This window comes from Octodon degus, unplaced genomic scaffold (assembly GCF_000260255.1).
Source record: "Octodon degus isolate 3935 unplaced genomic scaffold, OctDeg1.0 scaffold00028, whole genome shotgun sequence".
NCBI lineage: Eukaryota > Metazoa > Chordata > Mammalia > Rodentia > Octodontidae > Octodon > Octodon degus.
In genome coordinates, this window is record NW_004524604.1 from 5,038,771 (window position 1) to 5,054,459 (window position 15,689).

At 38.8% G+C, this 15,689-nt stretch overlaps 1 protein-coding gene across 1 annotated transcript in view; it reads right to left on the reverse strand.

Moving 5' to 3' along the window:
* Arhgap24 (Rho GTPase activating protein 24) overlaps positions 1 to 15,689 on the reverse strand; it is a 464,868-nt gene that overhangs the window by 365,495 nt on the left and 83,684 nt on the right. The window contains exon 2 of the mRNA XM_004629174.2: positions 10,260 to 10,459. Coding sequence (XP_004629231.1) covers positions 10,260 to 10,439 — 180 coding nt within the window. The 5' untranslated portion in view covers positions 10,440 to 10,459. The remainder of the gene's footprint in view (positions 1 to 10,259; positions 10,460 to 15,689) is intronic.

Here is a 15,689-nt window from a genome sequence, read left to right on the forward strand (position 1 = left end):
CCACAAGGTAGATCAAATAGGAAACGTGCTTCTATTTCTGCATTGATATTCTTAAAATCTTTGTGAGAAGTGGTATATTATTCAAGCATGTTTGATCTCCTATCTAAAACACATACTACTTAAGGAGGAATCCAGGTCTATAAAGATGAGCTGAATACTCTGCTAATACATGGTATTTATTAATGGAAATTATGTTAATCTTTTCTAATGACAATGACACAGCAGGAACAATAATAGATGGAAAAATAATTTATCATCAATGAAACTATAATTAGTTTTAGTATTATGTACTTTAATACCTTAATATTTTTAAATAGTGAACATTCTTTGTATATATGGCAATATACCTGGCTCACAAATAGAATAGAATATTGTTTCAGTTTAACAAAATATAAGAAGTCAGGTACGTGATAGATTTCATAGATCTAGAATAATGAGAGAGTGTTAGTCTCCCTTATCTGGGAAAGTAAAATCACATACATCTAATCTGTGAATTATAACTAAAAGTACATTTATTTAGGAAATAAATGTTTCTAGCAGGATGTTGAGTAGGAATGATGCTGTGTTCCTAGAGTTGTTTTGGGGAGAATAAAAAAGAAATAAAGATGGCTCAGTGTCTTATTGCTCTAGGAGCTAACGGAATGGAATCTAATTTAGGGTCACTTCCTGCCTTCATCTTCCTTCTAAGGACAAAGAGTCAGAAAGCAAAGCAGCAGTTCTATCAAATCAAGAGACAGAGCTCCAGAGAGACACTAGCCACTGGGGTCACTGGTAACTTGTTCATGTCATGTGCTTAGGGTGCTAAGTACCTACAGCTGAGTAATGGATGAGCTGATTAGTGAAAGGGCACAGGACTAAGAAATCTCTGTGCTAATGCTGCAGAGCCCATACTAACACAGCCATGGCATTATAGATGGTGGGTATAATGGAAAGTTTTAGTCCTGTCTGGTTTTCCAGCGAGTTCAAGGAAAACCTATGGAAAGTGGTTTTGCTGGTGATGGGACTCCAGAAGCCATGCGATGCATTGCACATTCCCATAGTAAAAGCCTCATCTCCACTCAAGGATGAAGGCATCAAGATGGGAACCAATAGTTACGAATCAGCCAGAAGACAGGAGTGACCAACAAGGACATGGAGGTCCCCACAGTGATGGGCTCTTAGACAGAGTCACATCTGTTCCTCCTTCCTTTTGCCAGCCCTCCTCAGTACCAGAAATTGATGAACAGTGTTCTCTCTCTCTCTCTCTCTCTCTCTCTCTCTCTCTCTCTCTCTCTCTCTCTCCCTGTCTCTCTTTCTCTATCTCAGTACTGAAGAGAAAGGATGATGAGTGGCACCCTGTGTCCTTCTTACCCCCTTGTCCGTCAGGCTGTTAAGACTGTCAAGTGCTGGGATGAGGCATGAAGGAACATAGATGAAACACAGACAGTGTGAAGCTTGAGTTTTGTTTTTTTTTTTTCTTTTTTGGTGGAACCGATATGAAGTGTTGTTTTGAAGCTTGAGTTTTAAACTTGATTGAAACTTAATAATTAAAAACAACTATATAGATTCTTAAAGTTAAACATGTCTATAACACACACATACACATCTATTATATATATATGTGTGTGTGTGTGTGTAGATATCTATCTATCTATCTATCTATCTATCTATCTATCTATCTATCTATCTATCTATATCCAAGAGAAACTGAAATACATTCACAGAGAAACATGATATATCTGAACATTCTTTTTTTTTTTTCAGAACTGGGGATTGAACTAAAGCCCTTGCACTTGTCAGGGAAGTGCTTATTCCACTGAGCTATCTCCCCGGCTCCTGTATCTGGACATTCTTAAAAGCTTTATTCACAATAGGCATAGAAGGTAAACAACCCAATGTCCAATAACTGGCAAATTAATGAATGAGATGTGGTACAAGATAGCAGTGTATTATTAGACAATGATATAAAATGAAGGATTGATAACATGCTACAAAGCTGAAGAGCCCCCAAAACATGATAGTGCTCAGTGTGTTGGTGTATGCCTGTGATGCCAGCATTTTAGAGGATGAGGCAGAAAGATCACCAACAGTTTGTGACCAGCCTCCACTATACAGTGAGACCTCTCCTCAAAAATGTATGATATTAAAGCAAAGGAGCCAAAATTCAGAATGAGAATAATAATATTTGTATTCAGCATTTCTTCATTTTACATAAAAAGCAGCCAAAATAGTTTTAAAATTCTAAGATAACGAATAATAGTTACTAAAAGAGTGAATGTGTGGTAGGAGCTCTAGAACAATCGAGGGCATCTGGATTTGTGTATGATAGAGTTAAGGAAGACAAGACATGAAGAGCAACTTCCCAAGAGAATCCAGTAAGACAATAAGTCAGGAATGGCTATAAGATATTTCATTTGTTAGGAGAAAAGTGCTATAAACACCAAAACCATAAATGCTCAACTTACATTTCCACTCACTGGGTTTCTTTCCCCTAAATCCTCTTCTCTAACAGTTGGCATAATGGAAATCTGCATAAGCTTGTACTAATGAGATGATAAAAACATGGGCTACTTGGTCCCATGTTGAATTACATCACAAATACAGAAAACATCTATTATGGAGGAGAGAAGCAGAGCTCAAAAGATTTAACTCTGACAGTTTTTCTTCCAAACTGGTGTTGCACAACAATTGCTCTGTAGGAGACAAGAAGATCAGTATTTGCCTTTCTCTAGAGTGGTCCAGTATTCGACTACATCTTCTTAGCAGTCATTACAACCATCTGGATCAACTCTGATGGAGCCCAAAAAGTAATAGAAACAAAGCAAAATGACACACTACTAAAGCGAGCGTTGGATGTTAGAGACTCTTTCTACGTGATTTCTTGTTTGATAGCACAGTTCACACATGAAAGTAAGCTATCTATCTTCTGCTCTGAAGCTAGCGCAACCAGTGCAAGCACCTGGGCTCATCACCATGTATTTCCTTCACCATGAACTCAGCAAAGTGCACACCTTCTATAGTGCTACATACATCTAAATGTGAGAGATGCAGAAGTGATGACGATGACAAGAGCTGATACGTTCTAAGGGGACAGTGTGTGACAAAGTATATTCTAGAAACATTATTTCACATAGTGTTAACAACTAACTTGGAAGATGGGATTATTACTAGTTATTTTTTACAAGCATAACACACAGGAACTGGAGTGACTTTGTCAAATCCAGTGGTTACAGTGATGTCTGGATTGAACCTGCACTGTCTGATCACAAAACAAATGGATCCTACTGCTTGCCTGGGAAGTACTCACACTGGATAAAGCTAGCCATGGAGAGAATGCTGAGAAAGAACTTCCTGTGTACACTTCAGTTCCTCTGCCCATCAATACCTGTTCTGTCCAAGCCATTGCCTGTCACTTTTCACTTTCGGGCACCCTCTCAGAAACAACAGGTATTCCCAGCTCATCTTCCTACACCAAGGTTTACATGCTGGGAGCTCTTGTAATTCCTGCTTCCATAGGAACAGATGATGGAAGGAGCAGTGTTTATCTATAGCATAAATGATTTTCAAGAATTTTCTGAAGCTTGACTCATAGTATGACAGTCAGTCTATCATCAGATACCAGACAGCTTCAGCACTGTCAGAGGAGGACTTTTAGGGGATTTGATTCCTTTACAAGAAGATACCCATGGGACAGATATATAGTTACATTCTGTTAATGAATAGAATGATTTGTTCTAATGGTGTTTGTAAATAGGATATCAAGTCAGCATCTTGTACAGCAATTAACCACTAAGAAGAATGTATGCAGTGTGTTAATTATTGAAACTGGCCTACTGATTTGATTTGAAACTGTCTCATTGCTATTTGTTTATCAATAAAATTATGGCCAACAAAAAAAAAGAAACTGTCCTACTTTAAAAAAAAAAAGATACCCATAGTCTATACTGAATATTTGGCTTTAAGTCTAATTTTAACCCCTTTTGCTCTTGCTGCTTTTGCTGTCTTCTGCCACCTTAAACTATTGCTGCTGGGCCATGCTAGCATGCCTCAGAGCCAGCTGAGTATGGACTGAAATCTCCACAAACCATGAGCTAAATAAACCTTTCCTTTCTTTCAAAAAAAAAATGTAATTTTAAACATAGGTACACAAAACAGAGGAAATGTAAAGCCTCAGGACAAAATCTTCACCCAGGAAGACCTGGCTGTGCATACCTCTCTAGAGCCATTTCTTATCACTGATTGCCTTCTCTCTTGGGTGTCAAGCCTTCCTGGTTATCCCACATTTTACTCCAAGAGCTGCTGGCATCAGTCGCCAGTGGTCCAGGGTGTCCTCCCGTGAGGGTCTCTCCTGCAACTGTGATGTGGTGACAGGTTCTCTTCCTGTAACTCCAACAATTTATTGTACCTTTCTCCTTGAAATTCTTACCATCTTGTTCACAAATGTTTGGTGTCTGAAATACCACCAGGAGGGTAACCTCTTCTGCTTCCCAGTGCCTGTTTCACAGAGCTAGCAGAGTGGAGCGCAGCACGCAGTCTGCCTGCTCTTCTGGCCCATGTACCTTCTGTGCAGCATCCTACACATTCGCATCCCAGAGGATGATGAGGAATGGGTGTGAACTTCAACATCAAATGCTCAAAATGCAAAGTCACTGGCAGTTGGAGGTTTTAACAAGTTGTTTAATGAATAATCCTTTTGCATATCTCGATTTTCACCAGAGAAAGAAGTGGTCTTCTTTCTTCTTGTTCTTCTTGTTCTTGTTCTTGTTCTTCCCCTTCCCCTTCCCCTTCCCCTTCCCCTTCCCCTTCCCCTTCCCCTTCCCCTCTTCCTCTCCTCTTCCTCCTCCTCCTCCTCCTTCTTGTATTTTAGGAAAGGGTCTACAGTGCATTCAGAGTCTCATTACTAGATCAGACTTGTAGTGATTCTCCTGTTTACAGCCTCCCAAGTGCTGGGCTTATAGGCGCGCACCACCACACGCAATCTCAATCACCAGCTCAACATGCCCAGGGGGCGGGGCTGGCATGGCAGACCAGAGGATTTGAACCCCTGTCCTTTGGCGCTTTAATTCCTTGAGCTATTTGGCCAGCCCTAGGCTACTTCTTTAGAAATCCTAATTTTGAGGAGGTTCTTTTTTATAAATACCACTTTTTTATTTTCTAAAAACTAGTACAAAATCTGTGAGTACATTAAAAATCTACAAATATGTGCTTAATTTTTAAAAGAATCAAGGGGGAAAAAACCAAGTACCATATATTAAATGACTTCTACTATGCTAATACAATTAAAATAGCTAACATTTATCTTATGCTTACTATGTTCCATTGCTTTCTAAAATCATCTACATAAATTCATTAATTTAATTCTCACAGTAGCATTGTGAGTTCCATTCCATTATTGCTTCCCTATACTAATTAGTACATTAAAACTAATATATTGGTCAGGTATATCCAACTTGTGGCCTGTGAGCTTGTTGTGATATTTTGTTTCACTGTTATAATAAAAATAAATAAAGGAGGCTTCATTACTTAAACATATCAAGTAGATTATAAATTTTATATGAGGCCCAGGATACCGCCTCTTCCCTCAGTGGGGCTCAGTGACTTGGACATCACATATGTCCATGGTGTTATAATTGGTAAGTGGATAAGCCGACGTTCAACACATAATGGGTAGCTATTCTAAAATAAATAAATCTTATGCTCATATTATGCAAAGAAATAAGCAAAAAATCCTGTTCAACAAATAGTAAAATAAAGTACTATTTTTATTAATAATACCTTCTATCTCTTGATAATGGGCCTGGAGTTCCTAAACATTTGTGACGCTGCTCAGCACCACCTTACACATCTCTGTAAGTACCCAAAGACTGGCGCTACAGAGCAGTCTACTTAGATTTAACTAAGCCAAATTCCAGTGTTCCTATTAATATTTAAAGCACTTCATGGGCTTTGGCTTCACTGAGCTCATGTTTCATAACAAAGAATAGCAACTGCTTAGAGATTCCCAGATTTTATAGACTCCCAAGTTTCACTGAATACATAAAATTAGAGCTTACTCTATAATCAGCAATCAATTTGTGCACATTTAGAGGTCAGCCCTTGGGCTATAACTCACTCAAAATCGTTTGTCCTTTGAGATAAGAAAATCCATTGTGATCTAATATAGTATCATCCAGTCATGTCCAGAAAAAGCCTTCCCCACACAATGGGATCAATATCTGCTGTAAAAGGCTGCACTAGATTGATTGGGTTGGTGCCTGTTTGGATTTTAGCCATTTTATCAGGAGTCTCAGTTTGGCTTTGAAAAAATCAATACTTTCTACTGTCAACTTGTGTGTGTATGTGTGTGTGCACATGCATGCATGTGTGTGTGTATGTATGTGTGTATGTGTATTCTTTTGTGAGTGAGTGCAAGAGAGAAAGAGAGGTATGTACTAGCACAGCCCAAGTTGAAGTTTAGCTTTTGTCTAAGTAATAATATATTTCAAGATAGAAGCCAGACAGACAGCACTAAAATGGGGATTAGAAATCCATCACTGGTTTCATTTCACAACACTTATGCAATGGTCTTGTTTTTAGGGTAAGTATATCCTTTATGGTTTCTCTTCAAGTCATGTATACTTATTATAAACTGAAGCTCTCTTCATTATAAGCTGAAGTTATGTGGAGTTTTTTTCCCTATTTTTTAAAAGTTATAGGATATCAAAATATTTTATTTTACATTTTACTTTATTTTATCTTATTATATTTTGGTACCAGGGGTCGAATGCAAGACCTTGCACTTCTCAGGCAGGTGCTTATGCTGCTGAGTTATATTCCTGTCCACATTTCAAGTATCAAATAGTCATATAGACTAGATCAGTGTATGATCTAGTCTATAGCCATAGATCGTACACTGCCAGGGAGCACTTGGCTCAAGCAAGGAAAGTCACTGTCTACCAATCAAGTACTGTCTGTCCCCAGTCTTTTGCTCAAAAAGAAGAAACAAGTGAAGGGACAAAAAGCCTGCCAAGTCTGCAAACTTGAACAGATTGTTGAATACTGGGTAAGGAAGGTGCAAGTTAAATAATAACATGAAAAACAAGATAAAGTTCAAGTACTGAAGATACAGATAGTAGTAAAATGTAACTGAAAAAAATCATGTTTATTAGCACATTAGGATACGGCCACTGCAGTCCCTTCCTAAGACACAAACGCAATCTCCACCTTGTTTGTAAATGGCTCCCACTGTCTACAAAGCAGTCAAGCCCAGCCTACAGACGCCTTGTTCTGTCCCTCCCCTGCCTTTCTAACTGTATCTCTTTGTTTTTTTTTCTAACTGTATCTCTTGACTTTTGGTCACCTCAAATTATAGGCCTATCCAATGATGCCTGTTCTACTACTCTTTGTCATCTCTGATCTACAAATTCCCTTATTCAATGCATCTGTCTGGAGAACTTCTTGCAACCTTTGAAACCTCAGGGAAGAATCTCCTGCTCTGCAGGGGGCTTACCCTGACCCCCCCCCCCATACAGCATCACTCACTCCTGCGTACTAATTGCATTTGTGCTTTTATAGCTTTTGGTGTTTCCATGGTAGCCTGTCATGATTAAAATTGCTTATATATTTCCCTAACAGGTGAGAATTTTCATAACAAAGATAATTATAGGTTTTGATTCTCTTTATTGAGTTGAGAAACTCACCAAGAATTTTTACGCTAATAAATTGAGAACCTTATTCTGAGACAGGAAAGACACACACACCTGCTGAGTTTTGTAGTTTTATTTTAGAAGTAACTTGTAAGGCTGAGGATAACAAAAGCACATTGAGTTTGCTGAACACTTCTGTTTGGCTAGGAGTGCTCTGAAGAGTGAATTTTTGACCCCACTAGTCATGCTCTTTCCAGTATTATTCAAGTATCCCTCATCAAAATATAGAAAGACGGAGGGCATCTTTATGTTGGAAGCATCAAAACTGGATATAAAACATCAAGAAACAAACCAAGGGAAAAGAACTAGGGTTAATGGGAGGACAGGAAGCAGAGGTGAAGGAAGCTTGGGTCAGCAGCACATAGCCCTGGTTTCCAGTCCTCCATGCCACTCCTTAATCAGAACCTTTTGGCGGCCACACACAAACAACGAGACATAATTTCTTGCACTTGAAACATGTTTCAAGATGTTCTTCATTTTGTTTAATTCTTTAAAAGGCATTTTAATCACTACTGGGTTTATTCAATACACTTATTCTTCACTGTTTTAAACAGACATGACTTTGATACATGCAGTCAAGAATAAATACCACTTTCAGTGCCTGATCTTGGTGTTGTCTCTGTGTGGCTGTTAGTACTTTTTAGTCAATATCACTCTACTTTGTTCATTTTCATTATTGTAAGTTTACAGGTACTAGTAACATACTAACATACAAACATGATTTATCTCTATTATAAGTTATTTTTATGCTGAGGCAGATTTTTCATTTGCACGAACCAGAAGGTTTTGCATTCTCTTATACAGATTTCTGATAACCACGCTGTACTGAATTCTATGTGTAAGAACTTACATACAAACCTGAGGTCCAGCCAACAAGGCATTCTCTGAACAATTAAAAGCAGAGCTCCTCAAATCAGATTCATGTGCAGATTCCCCGACATCTCCACATCTTCACATTTGAGAAACTCTGTCCTCAGGCTGGATGCAATAGCCCTTTTCCTGGTTACCAGAGGGGCCTCTGGGCTCACCAGAGTCCTGATACTGGCTTGAGATGCTTTCAGCTCTCCAGGAAGCCCCTGTTGACTCCTCCAGTTTGCCATGGAGGTGTTGCACCATGCCTAGGTGACCACTTAATTTGTATCACCCTAATTCATAATCAAGCCACTTCTCACCACATCAAAGGAGTCCACAGGATCAAACACTGACTCTTATCTCTATCATACTTCTCTGCTTTCATGGTACTTCTGATATCCAAATCTCACTTTGGATTCCCCATGTTCTATTTTTTCAGCTTAAATCCTACTCTCTCTCTATCTCTCTGTCTCTGTCTCTGTCTCTGTCTCTGTCTCTGTCTCTGTCTCTGTCTCTCCCCCAATTTGACAAACATGATTTTATGTTCAAAATGATACCTTAACCTGAACATTGAATAGTATATAAAAGAAGGTGTAATGACCCTAGAGGTTGTGATGAAAAAGAAAAGACTATTTTTACTATGGGTATTTTGCATTAAACCTAAATTATGGATTCTTCATGCAAAAAGTGGATTAGAAATAGAAACCTCCTTCATACGATTATCTTAGGCATTTCATGAGTTAACATGTGTAAATTCTTAGCTCTGGTTAATGCCCCCAAACTGGAAGTGATTTCACAAAATGACTAGGGTTTCTAGTACTGTATGTGCCTTCTTGATCATTTTTATATAATTCAATTAGCTTGAGAAATTACAATGCCTCAGGAATTTAAAAAATGAAAGCAAAGTCCTGATCCAAATTCATAATTAAGTCCTTGAACCCTAGCACAAGGGGAAATAGCCTTGAGCACATATTGTTAGAGATGTTTATATAAACTAATCTAACCAGTTTCTTCTCTTATTTATATATTCCCCAGATGTACAGGGTGAAACCCTAATTCACATCTTTAAACCCTGAGTAAGCACTGAGCACATCTGAGAAAGCTGTCACACCTGCAAAAATGCAGACGGTGATTTTTTTTCCTCTCTCATCACAGTCCTGAGACTTGTCGCTGAGAAAATGGTATGTAAAAAAGGAAACCAAATGCCACCAAAGGACCGTGATAGCCACCACTCCTAGATGAGCATGTTGCGCATGATGATGAATGCACGACGTGCTAGGGCTGACGTCACATCCAGGCTTTATATGCATTAGACAGGAGGATGCCTCAGAGAATTGGCACTTAAAGACAATTTCTCTAAAATTACTGAGTTATGTTCACAGATTTTCTGCAAATCTACACTTTCACCCTTTTCTTAAGAAAAAGACGTTTTGACTGCAATGTATACATCTAGTAAATGTCCATTCATATCTGCTCATGAAGTAAGATTGCCTAAGCAATGCATTCTGATCCAGCTTAGTAAAAGCTAAAGTCATCATTAGAGAAGTATAACGTGCCCCTTCACCTCAGTTAGGAAGTTCAGCATCTCCAAACCAAAATAAGTAATGGTGGAACAGTGTCAAAGGTGACTCCACTGGAGGAGGCCAGAGACTTGAGTTAGCCTCAGACTGCATCATTTTCTAGAAAATCCTTCTATGCCTCCACCTCTTAGGACCACAGTGCTTTTCATTTTCTCTTACTTACCAATGGCTTGGTTTCATCTTCATCTTTGAAATAGTAGAGTTGATCTCCCTTGAGCACAAACCAGCGAGTATGCCAAGTCTTGACAAAGCCTCCCTGCTTCCTCAGCCACCCCCACTTCGTGGCATTCTGCCGCCCTTGGCCTGGGTGGGCACTCTCCATGGAGTCATTGTTCTCCTCCATTATCAAGCAGGTGGACTTTCCTGTTAGCAAAGCACATGAGGGGAAGAATAAGATCCTCTGTTATAGTCAACTCCTTTAAGCCACCCCATCATTAAAAGAAAAAAAAAAAAAGATTGTGAAAAGCTAGAGAAAGCCTGAAAAACATTTGCCAACTCTTGTTTAAATATCTAGAAGCAAACTAGAGACTTGCCAACAATATGCCTAAAGCAAACTCTGAGAGAACTTGTTGTGCTGTCCTGCCTTCTAAACCAAGCTTGTTTAAGATAAGAATTTTTTCATCCTGAGTTGAAACAAAGAATGGAAAAGTTCTAGAAGTAATGTATAAAAAGATGATGTTTGAAATTAAACCAAAACAATGAGCAAAAACACAATTCACTTGGTGTGCTTGCCTGTGGTTACCTGAGCAAGCACTGGTGTACTCATGTTGAAATTTAAAGCATAAGTTTAGAGACCTCAGTGGGAGACATATGGTTTGCAGATGTGGAAATTTCTCCAGATGTTGCTACCTCCCACCTCCCTTGAGAGTTTCTTTGGCTGATCAGGATTTAGTGCTGCTGAAAAATTTAGAATAACACACACACAAAAAAAACACTTGCTTATCCCACTGAATTTCATTTTCCCATATCCACCCTCAGACTTCAGGAAGGAGTGGTGTGCCCAGCCCAGGACATGATGATGGATATTTTAAGGTTCTGTGTGAGGGAGGCCAAAGCTGGACGGTCTCTTCACGACAATAAAAAAAGAGCTGATGAAGGAGAAAACAAAAAAGCTACAACTCTTGTTGCATAGGTCCTGCTTTACCTTGGTCTTAACCATCCAGTAGAAAAGTATGAAGACGAAATATAAGAAATAAAGCCATGCTGTTAAGTTGAGCTGTGGGGGACTCAGGTCAATAATTTCTGATATTGCCAGTTAAACAGAAGACCCAATGCTATTATGGGCTACTGGACTCTTTTAGGATATTTTGCTGAGTTTACACACCTATAATATTCAATAACGGAACTTAGAACAAATGGGGTATACCGATGAATGTCCATTTTGTATCTGTGTATTCAAAGTGGTTGGGATAGATATATAGTTGTATTCTCTTAATGAATAGAATGATTTGTTCTAATGGTGTTTGTAAATAGGATCACAAGTCCGCATCTTGTACAGCAATTAACCACTAAGAAGAATATATGCAGTGTATTATTTGTTGAAACTGTACTTCCGATTTGATTTGAAACTGTCTCATTGCTATCTGTTTATCAATACAACTTTGAAAAAAAATAAAAGACAATATTAAGCTTAAAAAAAATTGTGTAGGTGTAGCATTGGGGTGTTTATTGTTCCCTTTTTTTCCCAATCTGTGAGTTCACAGCTATTAATTTCCCTCTGAGGTTTGTACCTATGTTGTTTATTTATTATTTCTTGCCTATATCTTGTAATATGAGAAACTACTTTGGCAGTAACAATACACAATGTACTAACCATTGTTACTCTCCTAAAATCTTGTTTTGAGATTTTGTACCATTGTTTTTATTTTTTTCTTTAAAATAAAATAACTGCTGTCAAAAAAAAAAAAAAAAAAAAAAAAGGGGAGAAAACAGTAATCAACAATGGGAGAAGCAAAACGGCCACAGCAGGAAAGAGGAGGCGAGATTTTGGGCAGGGTCAGATATCTGGAGGTAACAGTGAAGAGATTTTCTCACCCCGTGGACTTGCTCTGAGTCTTTCTAACCTTTATTCCTACCCAGTTTTTCATGAACTGAGAAATACTATCTCACCCTTTGTCTTGGACAAGGATATAAAACAGAGATTAACTACTGAAATATAGAACCATGCTATTTAGGCATATTCATGCATAAAGGCCTTCTTTTATTATTTCTGATTAATTTGAGAAGGCAAGTCACTTTTTGGACCTGTCTTCATTTTCACTTCTAATTTCTGAACCATGTCAGTGGTTCACAGTCCCAGTTATTTACTCCGTCAAGTCCCCCTTGTCAGCCCTTGTGGGGACAAATTTTCCATTTTGGGTCTGGAGATGTTTAAGTGTGATTTTTTTTCCTTTGGCAGAACTGGGGATTGAACTCAGGCCCTTGCACTCGCCAGGGAAGCGCTTATTCCACTGAGCCATCTCCCTGGCCCCCTGAGTATGATTTTGCCCCTCCAGCTGGATGATGAAGCAGATTTTCAGTTTGAAATGCTTCTTATTTCGAGTAAATCAACCATCTACTCAATAGATTCGCCTCTTCCACTAGTGTGTACTTGTTTTAAATTTCTTCTCATTGCAGTACATTGAAACTGAAAGTAGGTAATACTACTGTATTACTTATCTCAGTATCTACTTTTATCCTTTATAAATTCTTAAATACATTTCAAATTAATACTTCTCATCTCTATGGAGCACCTGAGGTTGCCACGTGGGGCATTCCCACACAGCTAGGACACCACGCAGGGAGCATTCCCTCCCACGAGGCTGCAAGTGTGTGCAGACTGGAGCATGCCCAGGCCCTCAGCCTGTTATGCCCTACGGAAAGAAACTTTCATCTCTCTTTCACAGTACTTGACCTAGCCTAAGAAAGCCCAGTAAACCTCATTCTAAATGAACAATAATTTCTCTCATGTAATTTAGGTAATGAGTATACTTATTCAGACCACCCTAAATAATCTTTTTTTTTTTTGTTCCCTGGTATTTAAATTATTCAAAACTACATAATTAACTTCATCACTATTCATTGTTTGACCAAACATCTGAACTTATAAAATTAAATAGAAGTGTAAGACAAACATCCCAGTGCATGCATGTGTATGCATGCACACACACACACACACACACACACACACACACACACACACACACCTAGAATGCATTACTGGAAAACAAATTCTTTTTCTCAAATTCATGTTTTCTACTAAGTCTAAAAACTTCTTTAAGTGCTTCAAGGTACTTAACAGGCTATAATATTTAATGTACTAGTACAACTGGCCAATGCCCCCTTTGTCTGCTATCAGTGAAGTATGTGTACATAGGACAAGGCTTCTGATCCTCCTCGGATCAGTTGTATATAAGGCTAGCTGAAGGCAAGCAAAGCACTGCCCACCGAGCTGGGTAAGTCACTATATTTTCATGAACTCATTGAAAAGTATTTTAATAACATTCATTGTAATAATTTATTAAAACATATAGGAAAATAGATTTATCATCTCCCCTAGGAAAATAAAGCCACTATTATTGTTGGAAGAATAAAATGAAGTTTTTTAAAACTCACCATGATTTCTATGATTAGCCTTGATATTTCTATGGAAACTAAATGATTGCAATGTGATCCTTCATCTTTAAACTCCGACATCTATCATCTCCATAATCTCATAAGTCTAGTATTGGATATTCTTCGTACTTAGTATAATCCTGGTCTACACTGAAGCTCAATCAATGCTTGGTGAATTAATTGACTCTGTGATAGGTCTCAAGCTAGGTATGTAAAACTGAACACAATCTTTCTCTGAAACCTGAGCCTTCCCTAAATTTGATCTTTGTAAATGACAGCATGACATGTCCAGTGGCAAAAAGAAAAGTCATCACTGGATTCTCTGTTCTCTCATGCCATGAATATCACATCCATGAACAAATCAAGAAGACAAGAGCCCCACAATATTTTATGTCTGTCTCTCTTGGCTTCAGCTTTCTTGTGGCCCCTGGTCCAGGTCAAAGCTCTCCTTTCAGAAGACAGGTCTACTGCCTTCCAGCTCATTGTCCTCCTTCCATTTTAACCATGAACAGAAACACATGGGGTCACACCACATATGCCATCCCTCACAAAGCGGTCAAATTGAGCTTTGAAAAATTCAAATCAGATGATTATTCTCCATGCCTGAAAACATGTTGGCTTCTCAGAGTAATTATTTCAAAATCCAGAGTCATCCCCTGGCCTCTAGGGCTCTGAATCACCTGGCTCTGTTTATCTCCCTATTGTAATCTCGCACCAACGCCTCCGCATGTCTCCCCACACCTACACACACGCACACCTCAGTGGTCTCCTTTAGCTCTGCAACCAGCCAAGCACCTTTATGGCACTGCTTCCCGATACTTGCTACACTTGGTCCAGAGCAACCCACCTCCGGCTCTTGCATCATCTACCTCCTTTCCTCTAAATCTCTACCTCATCCAGCCTCCACTAATCATCCTGAGAAGGAGCTCAGCTGTTCTTATTCTCTGTCAGTGCTCTCAGTAACTCTGTCTTCTTGACACTTTTCTAAATTGCTAGGAGAATGAATACTCCTTGAGACCACAACATTAAGTGAAAGAAACTGGACATGGATGTTTAAATATTGCATTGGTTCTGCTATATGAAAAAAATACAAAGAATAAATAAATTAAGCAAAATGAAAGATAATAGGAAATGGGGAGATTCTTTTTCGTAAACTGAAAGGGAGCAAGAGATAGAGAACGGGGAAGGAGAGGAGGTGAAGGGGATGGAACTAGAATATCGATGTCCATGTACCCACTCACCACAGTGAACGCAAATGCATGCTAATAAATATTTTAGGATGAATCAGTACTTCTGCATCTACATCCGATTTGAAGGAGTTGTTAGTCTGTTACCCACAAGGGCTCCATAAGCTTCATGAGCTCGAGAGCCTGGTCTTCTTCACAGTATTATCTCAGCAACTTTCATAACACGTACTTGATACCCAGTAAAGAAATACCGAGTCAACAAATGAATCTATGCAACTGCCACCAGAAAAAGGTCTGTACAGAGACTTTAGAGTACACTATTTCATTTCATTTAATGCCTTAAAGAAAATTGTGTACTTTAAGATGCTGGGTCTTTTCAGTTAGCATGAAAAATGTTCCTACTGTCACAATGAACACAGCTGAATAAACTCACAGTAAGAAAAGTAGAATGTAGAATTCCAATTGTTCTGTTAGGAATAAGATAAATAGCTTTCACATGGTTTCTTGGGTGCAGTTGCTGTCACACAGCTTCATGGCCACAGCACAGGTCTCCAGGTCACCGCACTGGACCAGCAGAAGAACCGCTGCACATGCTTTGCACTCTCCTCTGCTCCTTGTTCCCCCTTTTTAACCAAGAGTTCTTTTGAGGTAATACAGAAAAGAAGATTTAAGTTTCTGTGCTGAGGACTGGCCCCAGACACCAGCCCTTTTCCTCTCTGTTAGTGTTCAGTTGAACCATCTGCTTTATCATTTCAGAAATAAAGTGCAGTTTTGAGAGAAGGGGCATAAGAAGATTAAAGTTAAAATAGTTC